We start from the raw sequence: 16,772 nt of genomic DNA, 5'->3' as shown, positions 1-16,772 counted from the left end.
AAGCCAAAGGCCGCGTACTCCAAAACTAACTTAAACCTCATGTGGTAGCGTCTGAATCCAATGTCACATTGTACAGGAAACCAGCTGAAAACCTTTACACCAAACCACCACAGCATGTGATTAAGCACAAAGAAGGGAGCACAGCTGCACCTCAGGCAAAAGCAGCTATCAAGTGAGGGTGTCACTTCACATTCAACTTCACTGTCATTTAACCTCATATAAAAGTCACGTGTCCCCAGTCCCATATGTGCAAGTTAAGTCTTCAAAACGTACAGATAAAAACTGTATTTATTTTGATTATACAGATTTTTAAAGTCCCATTTGTGTAAGATTTGAACATATTTCTCTTTTCTGACTCCTAGTGGTAGTTTCAGGGAAGACCAGAAATACTCACCCAATCACCCCATTCATAATTTAATGAGGCTTTAAGACAAGTTTTAGAGTTTTAGAAATGTCGGGGGATATGCTTATTGAATTATGTTATTAACTAAATATGTTCCAGCCAGGAGATTGTAAGATTAGCTTAGCATAACGTTTGTAAACAGTTGGCTCTATCTAAAGGTTTAAAAACATAGCAAACCCCACCAAAGCTCGTGCATTTCCATGTTCCATATTTGATCTTAGCTAAGAAATATTCAAGCACAACTCCCTGTGTGACCAGGGTTTTTAGTCTTGATGCTAAACTAATCTTCTTCCGGCTTTACTCCTACATTGTGTATTGTTAAGGTCTGCAATTCATAATTATTTTTCATTGAACATTTTCTTGGGTACAAGATTATATATTCCCATTACATTTTAGGGAATGGTAAACAAATGTTGGAGTATTTCCCAACACCCAAGATGTGTCCTTAAAATGTAATTATTTGTCCAAAACTCAAGTTATACAGTTTAGTGTCATAGAAAAGTGCGGGAACCAGAAAATATTCATGGAATCAGATAGTTTTTACCATTTTATCTCTTGAAAATGACTACAACCGATAAATCAGTTATAAAAAAGATTATTTCTGAATAAAATAAGTTGACATCTAATCATAACATCTTTGTGGCTCTTCATATTGTTTCTATCTTCTCAGCATAATAACATTCAAATTGTGTATTTTATTGTCTGGTCAGGTCAGTTTGTTAGATGTGGAAATGATGATGTAGAGAAAAGTTTTTTTTCTCTGTTGTATCCTTGACGTGTTGGGTGGCAGTTACCTCTACTGCTGCGAATTACGTCGGCCCTTTTTGTTTCTCTTTGATTTGACTTTGCAGCCACTGAAGGCGGTGCTGTCTTTCACTTGCTTTCCTTTCTGCTGAGGGGGAGATGCACACACTGCTTCTAGACGATTGCGGCTAGAGTCCATCCACCTGCAAGTAGACACAGAGCAGAGAGTGTAGTTGGAGCCGCCCGTGAGGCTGTATTGTGTTGTTTTTAAATCTCTTACCTGCGCAATGGAGCTAGCTGGCACGTGCAGCCCCAAGGGTTGTTGGTGAGGGTGAGGTTGGTGATGGCTATGTTGCTTAAATCAAGGCTTTTGGGAAGGGACTTTAGCTTGTTGTTGTCCAGGTTCAGTGTCTTGATTGCAGTCACACCAGTGAACGCACCGTCAGAGAACTAGAAAAAAAGAGTCATTACAGAAACCATTATGTTGGAAAATGGTTTCTGTTGTGTGTGCGTACCTTTCGACCAAGAGCTAATCTAACATACTGGGCCCCTCAGTTTATGACTGTATGCTCAAGGAACTCTTGTGGTTTCTGTAGAACACATTTAAAGAAAAAAAAAGGCTAAAAAACAAGTATCACTTAATCTGTCGCAGTTGCCGTGGTTCAAAAACTGACTAGAAAAGTTTTGGCTCATTTTGTACAGGAGCTGCAGCAGATAGATTCACCAAAAGTTATAATATGAGGTTATTAAATCCAGTTTTTTATACCTTGGTGGCCATCTTGACTGTAAGGAAGCTGGGAAGGACAATAAAGTAAGATTCAACTCCTTTTTGTTTGAGGGGGAAATTCCTGGTGAAGATCCGAACCCTGCTAAGTGGTGTTTTCTAGTTTGTTTTGTGAGTGGCTGCATTTTTATAGCACTATCTTTTCATATGCTTATTCCGATGTATTCACCACAGGCAGTCAGCTACCATGCAAGGTGCTGGCATGGCCATAGCATGTCTGGGTTGAGTGTGTTTCCTAAGGACACTTTTTTGCATGTGGACATGTGAATCTTGGGATAAAAGAGTCCTTATTGTAAAAACAGTACATGAATCGATGCATATCTTCCTAAAACTATTGTAGTTCTGAGCTTATAGTGCATGCAGTGTTCATGTAAACACGGTTCACACCTCTGAATGCTTCACAGAGACCAACACATATCCTTGTGTGTGTCGGTCAAAGGAGAGTTAGGGAATCTCTCCACTGTTTCTTGGGCATGAAAGCCTCCTCTCATCCTTCCTTCTGCAGCAGCACTTATGTAAACACTGATGGTCCCTGCCCTTCGTTTTTTCCCTGCTTCGACATCATAAGCATGTCTGCGACTGCAAGGGTGCTAAAAGCTTCAGAGAGGTGCGAGGTGAACCGATCTCAGCGTGTCAAGTTTTGTGGAGGAAGAGGGAGAGGAGCTGAGCTTTGAAGGGTTGTTTTATGTGAGCCTGGTGGAGATGAGGCTGTTTGGAAATTTCCACTGTAGAGCAACAAGCAGCCCAGGCTCTGGTATTTTGAAGCAATGGAAGATGGATGACTTCCAGCATGGCCGAGGTGTTTTCGCTCTCTGTCGTTTCCCTCGTTGCCAGGAAGGCTTGCAAAGGGCCCAATTGTCCATTCAACTGGGGCAATGGCAAGCTAAAAATACTCCTCTTCATGCACTGTGGAACACCCTGCCTCTATTTACCTGTCTCCTCTCACCCCTCCTGACCAGTTTACAAGACCCTCTTGCTGAAAGTAGAGAACACACCTTGCTGAAAATAACACTTGTGTAATAATTAGACTCGGACATGCTTGGCCGAGGTCCAGCAAACAAAACTACTCTAAAAATATCTGCATTTGGCTGGAAAATTGTTTTAATCTCGTGCCACTCGCCGTCTCCTGCTGCTTCCACCTGGCTCGCACACAGTCCCAGCGTGAGAAGGTTGTTATTTTACTCCATACTGTGGCACAGGTACACTCAAATATTGGATTAACCTCAAGCATGAAGCAAATGTGCACTCAGGAATGTCTGAGAAGAAGTGTGGTATAGCATAGAGCTTATACTGTATGTAAGCTCTGCTGAAGCTGTGTGGGATATGGTGGAATGGATGGATGTTTTACAGGCTGGAAACGTGTCTCATGTTTCTGATATCTGAACATCAAACCGAGTCAAACGTCAATATGTGGCAGACTTCAGTATTCATGACTTTGGATTTATTACCTCCATCTGGATTGTTTTGCAGTTTGGTTTGTTGGTTTGTTTGTCAGCAGGATAATGGAAAAAACTTCTGGCTCGATGTGAAGTAGCATGGGCCAAGAAAGAGCGCATAAAATGTTGGGGCTTATCTGAATAAGATGCACACTTTTTTAAAATGAGTGAAACATGTTTTTCATGAAACTGAATTACATGAGTGGTAGTGTAACTGTGTTATACAGTTGCACAGCTACTGAGTCTTTTATCGGTTAGTTCCAAACAGATTTGTGCATTAGATTAAACATTGTGCCAAATAGAGATGAAGCAGGATGACATTAACCAACTATCCCATACTTTTGAGTCCCAATATCAAGTTTTAAAATAATTAATGAATATTTAGAAGCATACATTTCCGCACATTTACTGGGTGAAAAATGCTGTTGGCTGCAGACAAGGGGGCGTGGATTGTTGGCGCACCCATAAATGTAATTATTCTGATGAGACATGGTGGAGACTGGTTTGCCAGATCAAAACAAATAAGCAAATATGAAGAAAGACACACATTACAGTATAGTATAGAGGACTTTTCATGAGATTAACAGAATTAAAAATGTTTTTTTAACTAAAATGTATCATCATGAGATTTCCCCAGTTGATTACTTTTGAAAGATATTGTTATGTTTAAATATACAATGCATACTAAATAAATGTTGTATATATATATATATAAATGTGTGTGTGTGTGTGTGTGTGTGTGTATATATATATATATATATATATATATATATATATCTTTAAATCAGGCTCAGTATCCCACCTTAAAGTCCAGTCTAATGTCTATTAAATACCCTGTAAAACCATAGACTGACCTTCTCCAGCCCCATGTTGTCCAGGTGTAGTTTCTCCATGTAGCGCCCAAAGCTCTGGAAGGCGATGTCTGGGATGGTCCTCATAGGGTTCTTCCCCAGCGTCAGTTCCTCCACCACTCGCAGTTTGCTCATCGCCGCAAGGGGATAGGTGGATATCCTGTTCCTCTCCAGGTGAAATATAGCCAGATTCTCCACTTCGTCCAGAGAGCCCGGCTGCAGGGTTGTCAGCTCGTTCCCGCTCATGTGCAGCCAGCGCAGGTCTTTGGCGCCCGTAAAAGTCCCCGGCCGCAGCTCCCGGAGCTTGTTGTCGTCAAGCTGCAGGATGAAGAGGTTGATCATGGGGGAAAAGATGCCCTTGGGGAGGTCGCTGATCTGATTGCCATCCAGGTAGAGGTAGGTGAGCTCGGTCAGGTCATCGAAGGCACCGGGCTTGAGGCTGCTGATCTCGTTGTTGGACAGGTAGAGGTAGATAAGCTTCTTCAGTCCCTTGAAGGCTTGGGACCCGATCTCTCGTAGCTGGCATTGCTGCATGTGCAGAGAGATGAGGCCCTTGCTTTCTGTGAAGGCCCCCGTGGGTATGCTGCCCAGGTTGTTCCTCTGCAGGTTCAGCAGACGGGTGACCTCGGACACCCGGGGGATCTTCTTCAGCCCGACGCTGTCGCAGATGACGTGCTGAAGGTCACCGTGGCAGTGGCACAGGTTTGGGCACTGGCCCGGGGCTCCCTGCACCGTGGGGCCCAGGACCAGGATGAAGGTCCCCAGCAGCAACCAGCTCACACAACGCATGCTGACGAACTCGCTGATTTAGTAAAAATGCCTTCCAGTCTTGTGACAGAAGAAGAACAAGCTGATAGGTCCTGTGGAAAGCCTCCAATAGAAGATCTCTGAATAAGAAGAGTTGAGCTGTTGATGTGAGGGAGAAACAGATGCAGAGAGAAGGAGAGAAAAGGTGAGGCGCTGAGAGAAGGTGGGCGACGCACTTTGAGAGGAGGATGGCCGGTCAGTAGAGCACACAGCACTATTTATAACATTTACTTGAGGAAAAAAACGAAGAGGGCTTGCCAGAGTGTTGGAGTTAGAGGTTTGCAAGAGGAAGTCAAGTGTCTTTGAGAATTTAACCCTGAAAGAGCAGGAGGACGACATGAGACCCAGGCTCACTCTTTGCTGCATTTTTGCAGAACATAAAAGGAGGACTGACTTTCTGCTGTATGCACATGATTAGCTGATAAAATATGAGAGAAGTGACGAATGATTTTTCCTATATTCAATATAGAAAAACTCTGAATATCAAAAAATGTATTTACTGTTCTATATACACACTGGTACTAGCAGATGTATCTCCTTCTTCTCTTAAACATACGTTTGCAAGCATTTCTTGCTAAAATAATGAAGAAATTACCCCAAAACTAGTTGTAAAGCATGTCTGCATAGAGCCCATAAAAATGTATAAATCTGTTTTAAAACTATTTGTTACTCTAAAAGCTTATAATAAAAAATATGAATAATACAGATATTACAGATACATTTTACAATTCATTAATAATTAATAAAACAACACACCTAAAATATAAAACACACATGTTAGTTACACATTAAGAGAAGTTCTTTGTTTAGTTTTTTACTTGCTTTTTGAATATGTTGCAACTCTTGAGGCTTTTGAACATCATCACTACCTCCAAAATATCTTTTTTGTTAATTTAAGATGTTTACGACAGTCATTGTGCTGTTCTCTGCATGTCAACATGTTAGAGCCTGGCTATATATATATTTTAATAAATCTAAATATATATATTTTCAATATACACCATATCCAGATTCCAGGATCATGACCACACTACTCTCTCAGTGTCAGTTTACAGATAAATCTCTCACAACGTGGCAGGTCAGATTAGATGTGTGCGCTGCCAGACGTCTCTATTGTTTTTCAGTCTGCGGTGACAGGAAAGGAGCCGCTCCTGTGCAGCTGCTTTATAACCCATAATAGTCTCCAGATGGTGGGACAGCAATGAAATGCTGTTTCAGGTCCTAACAATTGCAGAAAGATACTTACAAAGGAAAGTTTTGAGATGCCACTTTACATTCCTCTTCGCATTCTTTCTTTTGAAATAGAGTGCGGTATTATGTAATGGTCCATTTCAGTCAAACCTGTGAGTACTTAAAGCAATACTTCACCCCCAAAATGACTATTTTTGTATCAATTACTCACCCCCTTGTTACCTTGAATTCTTGAAGAAAAATGTAGTTTTTTCTTGCATTCCTTCACGATGAGCGAAGAATCAAAAAACGTTGAAAGAAATAGCGAAAGAATTGGGTCCGCTTTTCATAACAGCAACAATTATATTAAAAAAACATTGATTAAAGACAACACAACACAACTTGTACAATATATTCTAAGTCCTTGTTACCAAACATCTGCATTTTCATAGAAATCTTACTCTTAGACATAAAACAGATGCTTTGATATAGTTTAGGTTTGTTAAAGGGGCCATATTATGCACATTTCTAGGTTTGTATTTTTATTTTGTGTCTCTACTGGGACATGTCTCCATGCTTTAATGTCCAAAAAGCTCTTCATTTTTCTCATACTGCCTGTGCTGCAGCACCTCTTTCACCCTCTGTCTGAAACCAGAGCCCAGTCTGCTCTGATTGGTTAGCTAGCCAGATCTGTTGTGATTGGTCAGCCACTAAAAGATGTCCCGCTCCTAAGCCTATGTACAAGTGTTGGAGCGCTAGCCAATAGAAGTGCAAGTGTTACATTGTGATGTCATTATGATACTTAAATAAACAAAGGAGTCCAATGGAGGCATTCCAGGCAGGGGTGAGGGGATGTGTGGGAGAGAAACTTTGGGATTTTATCCTTTGCAGACCACTTGCATGCACAGAAACCTTAACCTATGAAACACAATACAGGAAAGGGAAAACAACAAAAAGCATAATATGGCCTCTATAAACCGACCTGATTTACTTTAAAGCAACAAAACGTCTTGCAGCAGGACTTTAGTAACTGGCTCAGGTCAGATTCAGGTGCTGCATTTATAAGATGGATGGACCCACACAGGATAAATGGAATTTAGAGTTTACTTAACAAATCTAACAATTTAATGGGAATATCATCTCCTCCCAGATTTTCCAGGTAAAGTTCTCCGCTTCTAAAATGCCCTGCAGGTCCCATGTGTCTACAATCCATCTGTGAACAGAGCAACACATCTCTCTCCAATTTACAAATAAATGTATATAAGGAAAAAGCTATATTTAACAGTTATATTTAGGTGAGGATGTTTAGGAAATATTCTCAATTTAGAGCAGAAATGAAAAGTTGATGGGCAAAAATACTATTCTGTCACTTTTTTGTAAGGCGATTGATCATTGGAGTTGCATTTTGTGCATAAGGGGCTATAAAACCAAAGTTATTTATGTTGTTATTATTTTGTGTGATTGACAGATTGGATACGGCACCACAGAGAACAGCCCCGTCACATTCTGCGCGTTCCCGACCGACAACATGGAGAGGAAGTCTGAGACCGTCGGCTGCATCCTCGACCATTTAGAGGTACTCTGATCATGCACAAGAACAAAATGACATAAACAATCTAAAAAATGTATCCTGTACTACAAGTTTGCTTAAGTTTTTCCATATTGTGCTGGTTCTTTTCACTACATCTCAAAATAATATTGTAACCTAATACTCCACAAAGCCTCAGTTATTATATTTAAATAATAGGATATATAGAATAATGCAAACTCTTTAAAGGGACGGTTCCACCCGCAAGTCCTTTGGCTTTCATACTTTGGGTACATTTTACTGTTAGTACTTTGGTACATTTACTTGGGAAAAATCTTGAATGTTATGTAGGATTTAACTTGTAACAACTACGCTGTGATATTGTTAGTTTAACTTTAAGTTCTGAGTACTTGTCATGTAGCAGAAATGTGGAAAGAAATGTGGTCTAAGTGATAGTTGGTGTTTGAGTAACCCCTTCTATTTTCACACATTTTTCTCAAGTGCTTAGAGATAGAAAAAAACTCTAGATGTAGCGTAAAGAAATGCAGCTGATGAATCTGCAGCAACACGGTCGAGAAGAAGGATTTAAAGCTATAAAATCTATGCCACAAAGAATTCAGGATGCTGGAGGCGTTTCTAAAAGTGTAGAAACTGAGTGTATATGAAAATAATATATATAAAAATGACACGTCGTTACACGTGGATTTTCATACCATCATACCATTTGGTATTAAATAACTAATGTATAATGGAATGCTCCACAGGCTAAAATAGTGAACCCAACAACAGGAGAGATGATGCCGCTGGGGGAGACGGGGGAGATCATGATCCGAGGATACTGCGTGATGTTGGAGTACTGGGGGGAAAAGGCCAAAACAGACGAGTGCATCTCTAAAGGATGGTACAAAACCGGGTGAGAGGAAGCTGTTAATGTATAGCGTGTTTTTGTTTATACATCTTTAAAACACAAAGATGTGAACGCTTTTTCAGTCCAGTTGCTGATGTGTAACCATTTCCTGCAGAGACATTGCCAGCATGGATGCGTTCGGCTACTGTAAAATCGAGGGCCGGATTAAAGACATGATCATCAGAGGAGGGGAGAACATTTATCCTGCGGAGATCGAGCAGTTCCTGCACACACACCCCAAAGTCAAGGAGGCCCAGGTGAGCAGAAAACATACACATTGCAGATAGTCATAGATTTGGAGAAAAGAAGAAGATTCACACTTTTGTGTCAAGTTCAAGTATTAACGATAAAGGTCGATCTTTGCATTAATATGGGTCTGTGGTTTGAAAAAAGTGTATACTACACCATTTAACTAATTGAACTATTGTTTTGGATCATCATAATACGGAAAAATGTTTTGACGTTTTTATGAATGTACTGTTGAATTGAAATAAAAGATGTAGTCTAATAGAGGTGTTCTATTTTCCACTGGCATATTACAACATACGACAGCAGTTAAATGCCCAATAAAATAGCAAAACAAAACAAATGAACAACAGAACATAGGTCTTAATTTTTCTGTTCACTGTATGTGTTGCACCAGAAACAATGATTTTCGCTTTTGGTGCTGCAGAGCTACATGTGTGTTTTGGTTTTCCTCACCAGGTGGTTGGAGTTGAGGATTCCCGGTTGGGTGAAGAAGTGTGCGCTTGCATCAAACTGGCAGACGGAGAGGACTGCACTGCAGAGGAAATCAAAGCTTTCTGTAAAGGACAGGTGAGGCCCAGTTCCCTTTATCATATTTTATCATAAGATGTAATATTCAAAGCTTTTGCATCACTTGGGACATTTGTGGCTTTTTGATTTTTCAGTCGTTTCGGCTGTTTCTTTTTTTTTTAAGTTGAACCTCAGCATCCTAAAATAAGTATTCGATTAACTATGTACCGATTATACAGACAGCAGGATACTTAATGACAGAGAATTCCCAATTGAACATCTGATCCCATTGCCATTAAAGCACACAACTCTGCGTTTTATAATGAAGGGATTTTAATGTACTGTCCATGCTTTAGCACTGTAGTTCTTTTATACAATTTTCCCCCCAGATTGAGTCCTTTCAGGAAAATTGTGTGTATTATTCCACCTAGCCACCCAGATTGTTGAGATATATGGAGAAAGTGTTTATTTATTTTATAAAAAGCAACAGTTTTGTTTACAAACTAACATTTAAAGGGATAAAATTGTAAATCAAGAAATAATTAGTAGTTAACATCATGACTGAGCGCAGTGAAAAGATTTGACCCTGTGAAAGTTAACAATATTATTGATTTATGAACTTTTATAGCAGTTTATGGAAGGGGACATGTTTGCCCATTCAGGATATAAGAGCAACTTTTTTAAAGTGAGGCACAATGATTAAAGATATATCTTCCTGGCAAACATTTTGATTAACTCTGCTTCATCTTCTCCTTATAGATTGCACACTTCAAGACTCCCTGCTACGTACTTTTTGTGACCAGCTACCCACTCACCATCACTGGAAAGGTAAGAGCTCATACATTCCAAAAATGTAAAAGGACAATGTCAAACAGGGTTATATTTCCAGATCTGTAATAGTCTGTGATAAATGAAGTCCAACACAACCTGCCCTCTGGTTCTTGTGCTTCTCTCATGGGATGCAGTTAGAAATAATTTACTGTACACATGGCGTGGTGTTTGAACAGGCTGCCCCTGAACGCCCTCAGACAGGAGGGAAAGGGAGCTATTAGGTCGTCTGCACGCACAGCGCCTCTGTTACATCTACCCAGAGGGGCGGCAGTACCGATCCCAAAGCAGCGTATCAGATCAAACCAGCCCTCCCTCTAAAAGTGCATTTCACTTTTTGGAGATTCCACTCAGAATTAACAGTGCTTTCCAAAGAGTCCTGGCTACAACACGTCAACACAAGCCTGAAGAAAATTTGTTCCATACAAAAGTGACACCTTAAGACTTCAGAAATGTGAATCCCACCTCTCGAAAGCATTTGAACAAAATAATTTGCGTCTATTGGAGAGTTAGATAAGAAGATTGAATATCATAGCAGTAACAAGGCAACGCAAACCATTTTGAGACGTCAGCTACAGTAATCAAGTCATTCTCTAACATCCTGTAACGATATAAAATAAATAGCTTTTATGTCAATCAGAGAAAACTGATCATAACCACATGGGTTGATATGGGGTAAGTACTTGAGGCTTATCATCACATCAAACCAAATATTCTGTTTATCAAAATCTCATCATTCATTATCAAAAAGCATTTCTGCTCTTTTTGCATTACTCGTTAACATTAGTGCTGCAACCAATTACTACTTTAATTATTGATTTTATCTGCCAAAATATTCCAACAGAATCTGCTTACCAGCACATCTGACTCTGATTAAAAACGTATTATTTGTAATGTTTGAGAGGCAGATTTTGACACCTTTTGGATAAAGTTAGACCAGCTTGTCTATAATAATGAAAATAAATGCTAATTAGATTTCAATTCACCAATTTAAGGTGTTCTGTACCTTTTGTATTTACAGTGTTAATTGTCCTATCCCTGAGGAATGATACTTTTGGAACAGCTGTTAATTCTATTAATCATTATTTTACAATGTTTAAATTGTAAGGGCCATTCAGACTGTTCTCCTTCTGTACAACTCAACAAACTCTCTCTTCTTTCAGATCCAGAAGCATTTACTAAGAGCGCAGGCGGAGCAGCAGCTCGGGCTGAAGAAGGAAAAATGAACTCATGTAACGCATATGTAAATTCAAGTACTTAACATCCTGCCCCGCAAACACACCCAACCATCAGAACATCTTTAAAATCACTATGAATGATGACCATGAACACACACACATTGTAGTTTTTCTATCCCACGTACACCATTGTGCTGCTACAAATAGAGGAACAGCAACTATGGATTAATCCACTGCTGAAAGTAGTCCCTACAAATCATTCTTACTGTTTAGTATTTTATTTTTGATAAAGACTTCAGCTTCCAAATCTTTGAGGAAATTACAGAGTTACTGTGAAAAAAGTGTAATTATTAGATTTTTTTTTCTTTTTAACAGTTTTTATGATGTGTTTGGGGTTGATTGCCACACAGGGCGGGGGAGATGGAGATTATTTTGAAGTAAGACATTAAATTCATGGGATTTGTTCACAATATGAAAAATATAGAAAGACACTGGAAATGTGAACATATTAGCATACTGAATATCATCGCAGAACTTGTAGTGTTGTTCTTTTTTTATGCTGCAAAAACCTATTACATTTTATTTTAAGGATCTTGAAATAAATTTGGTACCATATTTTCAAAAATAAGGTGTGGGTGTTCTTCTTAAGACTTTGGAATTATTTATTATATAACACTTGACTTTTTTAACCAACTTTTTTTAAGACATTTACTAAAAACAAACTATACCACGAACTCTCCAAGTCAAATGATAGTGTACGTTACTGATACAAAATACTATGATATACTGTATTATACTATGACTTTTCTGGAAAAACTACTCTAAATGTATTTCCTGATGTTGACATGCTATACTCTGACTTGTGTCAGCATATACTGTCACGAGTCACAGTATAGCATGTTGTTTTTTTATCATATTTTCGACATATGATTAAAATATGATTAAAAAAACAACATAGTATAATATGATGGAATTTCCCCCAAAACTACATAGTATAGCATGTCGAAAAAGAAAAAAAAGACAAAGTATAGCATGTCTAAATATGTAAAAAAAAACTACATAGTATACTATGTTGAAAATATGATCAAAAAAGACATACAGTAGAGTAGTATTTTGAAAAGAAAGAAATAAACATCATAATATACTACGTCGAAACACAGCACATTTTATCCTGGTGAAAATATCTGAGATAATATACAATGTCCACATAATAAATAAACAAACTCTATAATAAAGTATGTTGGAAATGAGAAAAAAGGTCAAATGTGTCAAAATTAGCAGAAAAGGCACACGGTACAGTATGTCAGATAAACTAAACAGTAATACCATGTGGATCAAATAAAACATAGAAAAGTACAGTATACTCTACTATGACTCTATTAACAAATGATCCTGACTCTTTTTGACCCTTCTGTCCTAGGGTTACACACTTAGCTACCTGAACATTTTAACACTTCTTGAAAACTAACTGCCGGATATGAATCCACATGCTGCAACTCATTTGAGTATTGGCATATTATACATAATCTTTACCATCAACTTTTTATGTTAAATGAAAAGACCAAAACCAACAATGAATTGTTCAAAGTCAACTTTATTGTCAATCTTTCAGTTTGTGGGAACAGACACAGAAATCAAAATACTTGTTTTTCAACCTAAAGGTTGTGGTAGGATGTTTTGAGTATGTTCATGGATTTGTTTACAATGAAGACAATATGAAATAACCCAAGCCTAGTTCTTCAACAATACCCTTTTTAACAAATAGTTAGACTGAATATCAGTGCATAAATTGTTGTAGATGTTGAGCCACTGAGTTCCCGACTCAAAAGCTATTCAAATATTTTTAAATCAGCTTGAAATAAACTTTGTACCACATTATTAGTACAAGGTGTGGGTGTTTCTCTTTTTACGGGAAGAATGAAGGTATTTTATTGATCTCTGTGGCAGGTGCTCAACTCTGAAGCCCATGGAATGCCATTCAGACACACACACACACACACACACACACACACACACACACACACACACACACACACACACACACACACACACACACACACACACACACACACACACACACACACACACACACACACACACACACAGAAAATGAGATCTTTGTAGCATTTACAATGAACGAGTATCACACACACACACTCTCCACGCTGTAAAGAATTTCCTCTGGAGTCTGACCGGGCTACATGTGCAGTCCAACTGACGCTGGGCAGCAGGATCGGATGTCGTCCTCTGTCTAGACCTGAAGGACTCGGCCCAGAAATAGCTCTTAAGAGCCCAGAAGAAAACAAACAGCGCTCCTGGCTCTTAAGAATGGTTTATTTAGCCTTTTACATTTAACATATTTTTGGGTTTGAATTTATCTATTAGAACATGACATTCTTACAGAGAGCACAGAGTTTGAGAGGCAACTAGTTGGCGTCAAGGCTCGAGCATCCTTCCAGGGTCTTAGGAAATAACTTCAGAGCAGAAGGAATGTACATTTTTCAGGGAAAAAAGGCACTGATATGAATCTTGCAGTCAGTGAATCTGGCATTACAAAAGAGTCTCTCTGTACCCTTTGTATACAACATTTTGCTAGTCAACTTAGTTACATTCTGCACGTAATGTTTTTGGACAATTAGCTATCAACTGTATTGGGCTCTCACAAAACAGCCATACAAACTATCCAGTACCATGTGGGAAGAAAAGGCACTTCTGTGCGTGTGTGCTAGCAGACAATATCAGCTGTTAATACACAGCACATGATCTAGAAACAAGCAATGTGGCTTTGAACAAACCACACAACACCGTTACAGCCAGCACAGGGGTATGGTCATGGATGTTTAAAAAACAAGAGAAAGTAGAAGAAGAGGGACAGTACATCTGGCACAATCTCACACAGTAACACTGACCAGAGGAAGCCAGCTCCATTGAGAAATTGTTTTCCCAGTTTGATGTTTTATAACATGACTGGTCTTTACAGAGCTCTGACCTTAACCCCATCCAACACTTGAACACCAACTGTGATCAAACCTGCTCACCCAACATCTGAGTGGCATTGTTTGCCATAGAGTTTCAAATATTTCTTACACTCTCATAGAGAGCAAAAACAAATTCAAAAATAGAACTCTAACATGAAAACATCAGCTGTCTCAGTCCTTAGGCAGCGGGATGCCAACGGCAGTCTGCTGTCCCTGCATCTGCTGCTCCGCTCGGGCCACCTGCTCCTGATTGCAGCAGTCCTTCAGGAACACAGCGGCCAGGTTGCGCAGACGGGGGCTCTCTGAGAGCGAGAAACGCAGCATGCACTGTAGGATAGCCGGATCAGTGATCTCAGCGTGTGACGAGGTGGTCGTGAGGTTCATAAGTGTAGTGATGGCTGATAGGACGGTCTCCTCTCTCTGGTTCGACAGGCAATTTGTGACCAGGCTGATCCCGTTGCTCTGCAGGATAACGTCTCGGCATTCAGGGTCCATACTCAAGTTACACAGCCCGCCTGAGAACATGACACACACGAGGAAAGTGATGATAAGTGAGAAGACAGCGTTTGCACAATGTTAAAACAATGAAAGATAATGAGTTGTACACACCCATCCCAAACTCAACAAAGTTGGCATTCTCCTCAGTGAGCATGTCCAAAAAGAGGTCGGGCACCTGCAGCTCCCTTAGATTCTCCATGTTGTTTGGGTCGTACGCAAAGTTAGCAAGGTTAGCCAGCACCTGCTCCTTTGCCTCTGAAGATGTGAAATAAGTTATGTCAGCAAGTTAAATTATTAATTACATTAAACACATTCATCTACTAAATTACAACCAAGATCAGTTTATCCTAAACATACATACTAGCTGATAAATAATATGAAGTTACAGTATAGAAATGCAAACAAATATTTGAAATCACATACTGTAGAAACAGTGACATCATTACAGATATTGCCCACCAGAGGGCAGTGACACTCTTATTTGTCAACATGAGGGATGTTATGAGTAGGAAAAACAAAAACAGACTTCATGTGACAAATAATGTGTGTACATTAAATCAAATCACCAGGTTGTTTGCTTCAAACAACACATCAGAAATTAAATGTGGCCCTATTGGTAACAAGCTTTAAACAACTTCAAAATCAGTGGAAACAATTAGATGGTGGGAACAAAATAAGGATTTAACCTTAATTTAGATTTAGTGACGTTTCCAACAATAAATTGTTACATTAAAGGTTACATTTTACATCTCAAATCACTTCTAATTCACTGGGTTCATAATTTCCCCAGAAACAGGCCACAGGCTCATGAAATATAATGTCATGAACACAGTCACCACAAAGCTGGAGCCCCTCAGGGCAGTGTCCTCTGCCACCTCTGTACACACTCTACTCAAATCCGTATCATCATAAACATCAATCCTCTGCAACTCCTATAGGCTAAACCTTCTACTCCATGGCAATATCCATAACACTTTTAAAACCTAATTGCTCACGTACTGTCAGCAGCTGAACATGAACAAAACTGAAGAAGAATGGCACATCTGACACAGCTCACACATAAATGAACCCAAATCCATCCAGGGCAATACAGCTGAACAGGTGACTCCTATCATTTTCTATTGCTCCCTTCCCACTGCTCATTATGGTACTCTACAAAAGCGTAATGCAGACCGTTCTGCTGTACTGTCAAATAAATACAGGAGTATTGCACTATTTGACTTGTATACAAAGTTAATAACAATCTAAATAGAGGAAATGCAATGCAAGAGAAGTAACTCACAAGTTTACCTGACTACTTGAGTAGATTGACTTAGTTTATAGTTACAGTCCTGTGTTAGACGGAGCAGTTTATAGTTCTGTTGTTTTAGTGAAGGAGGCGGTTAGCCTGTTATTTACATTTATATTGTGCTTTCAACATAGACAATGAGAATTTTGCTATTTTCCAGAAATTCTCAAATGAACCTTATAAACATACAGCATTGAATTAGGACATACAAAACTAAAGAAATGTACCTACCTTCACTGTCTGTGTCCTGAAACTCAGTGACCAGAGTTTGTAAATATTCAAACCGGTCGGAGCCCTCAGACGAACCTTTCTTCCACATATTATTAGCTTAACTATATTAACTCGAGCTATGATAAAAACAGTATTTCTGAAACACAAACTCAATCTTATGCCTTTGCTTCTGAATATATGTTCATGATAAGATGTGAACGCTGTGTTCACTCAAATTCAAGACTCTGGTCCGTCTGTTAAATGTGTCCGTACACTGGGCGTTTCCGCCTAAACCGTAGACTCAAATTATTTTTTGTCATATCGACTAAAAATACTCAAGTGCAGTAAATTATCAAACATATTTTGGCGTGGGTGGTTAATTAAACACCATCATGTTTTGCAGCAT

General features: G+C 39.2%; 3 protein-coding genes across 3 annotated transcripts in view; 1 reads left to right on the top strand and 2 right to left on the bottom strand.

The window, feature by feature from the left end:
* Window positions 1–5,206, bottom strand: part of chad (chondroadherin) — a 6,526-nt gene extending 1,320 nt beyond the window's left edge. Inside the window, exons 1-3 of the mRNA XM_063892871.1 lie at window positions 4,222–5,206; window positions 1,428–1,597; window positions 1,198–1,350 (exon numbers count right to left, since the gene is read on the bottom strand). Of these exons, the coding sequence (XP_063748941.1) occupies window positions 1,200–1,350; window positions 1,428–1,597; window positions 4,222–5,007 (1,107 nt within the window). The 5' untranslated portion in view covers window positions 5,008–5,206 and the 3' untranslated portion in view covers window positions 1,198–1,199. The remainder of the gene's footprint in view (window positions 1–1,197; window positions 1,351–1,427; window positions 1,598–4,221) is intronic.
* The window catches only part of acsf2 (acyl-CoA synthetase family member 2), a 25,782-nt gene extending 12,503 nt beyond the window's left edge, over window positions 1–13,279 (top strand). Inside the window, exons 11-16 of the mRNA XM_063892869.1 lie at window positions 7,664–7,771; window positions 8,488–8,636; window positions 8,746–8,887; window positions 9,336–9,446; window positions 10,146–10,214; window positions 11,378–13,279. Coding sequence (XP_063748939.1) covers window positions 7,664–7,771; window positions 8,488–8,636; window positions 8,746–8,887; window positions 9,336–9,446; window positions 10,146–10,214; window positions 11,378–11,440 — 642 coding nt within the window. The 3' untranslated portion in view covers window positions 11,441–13,279. The remainder of the gene's footprint in view (window positions 1–7,663; window positions 7,772–8,487; window positions 8,637–8,745; window positions 8,888–9,335; window positions 9,447–10,145; window positions 10,215–11,377) is intronic.
* On the bottom strand, window positions 12,967–16,772 carry armc7 (armadillo repeat containing 7). Its single transcript, XM_063892877.1, has 3 exons — window positions 16,388–16,772; window positions 14,980–15,123; window positions 12,967–14,885 (listed from the first exon to the last, which is right to left on the bottom strand). Exons 1-3 carry the CDS (start codon window positions 16,473–16,475, stop codon window positions 14,542–14,544), a joined length of 576 nt encoding a protein of 191 aa, XP_063748947.1. The 5' UTR covers window positions 16,476–16,772; the 3' UTR covers window positions 12,967–14,541.

This window comes from Eleginops maclovinus, chromosome 10 (genome assembly GCF_036324505.1).
Source record: "Eleginops maclovinus isolate JMC-PN-2008 ecotype Puerto Natales chromosome 10, JC_Emac_rtc_rv5, whole genome shotgun sequence".
Lineage (NCBI taxonomy): Eukaryota > Metazoa > Chordata > Actinopteri > Perciformes > Eleginopidae > Eleginops > Eleginops maclovinus.
The sequence above is the reverse complement of the archived record's forward strand: the minus strand, read 5'-3'. Positions and strand labels throughout refer to the sequence as shown.

Excerpts from the sequence above, each read along its gene's own strand:
- armc7 (XM_063892877.1), bottom strand. The coding sequence starts at position 16,475 with ATGTGGAAGAAAGGTTCGTCTGAGGGCTCCGACCGGTTTGAATATTTA. Across the intron at positions 15,124-16,387 it reads TCAGGACACAGACAGTGAAG|AGGCAAAGGAGCAGGTGCTG; the intron begins GTAGGTACATTT and ends TCACATCTTCAG. Across the intron at positions 14,886-14,979 it reads CTTTGTTGAGTTTGGGATGG|GCGGGCTGTGTAACTTGAGT; the intron begins GTGTGTACAACT and ends TCATGTTCTCAG.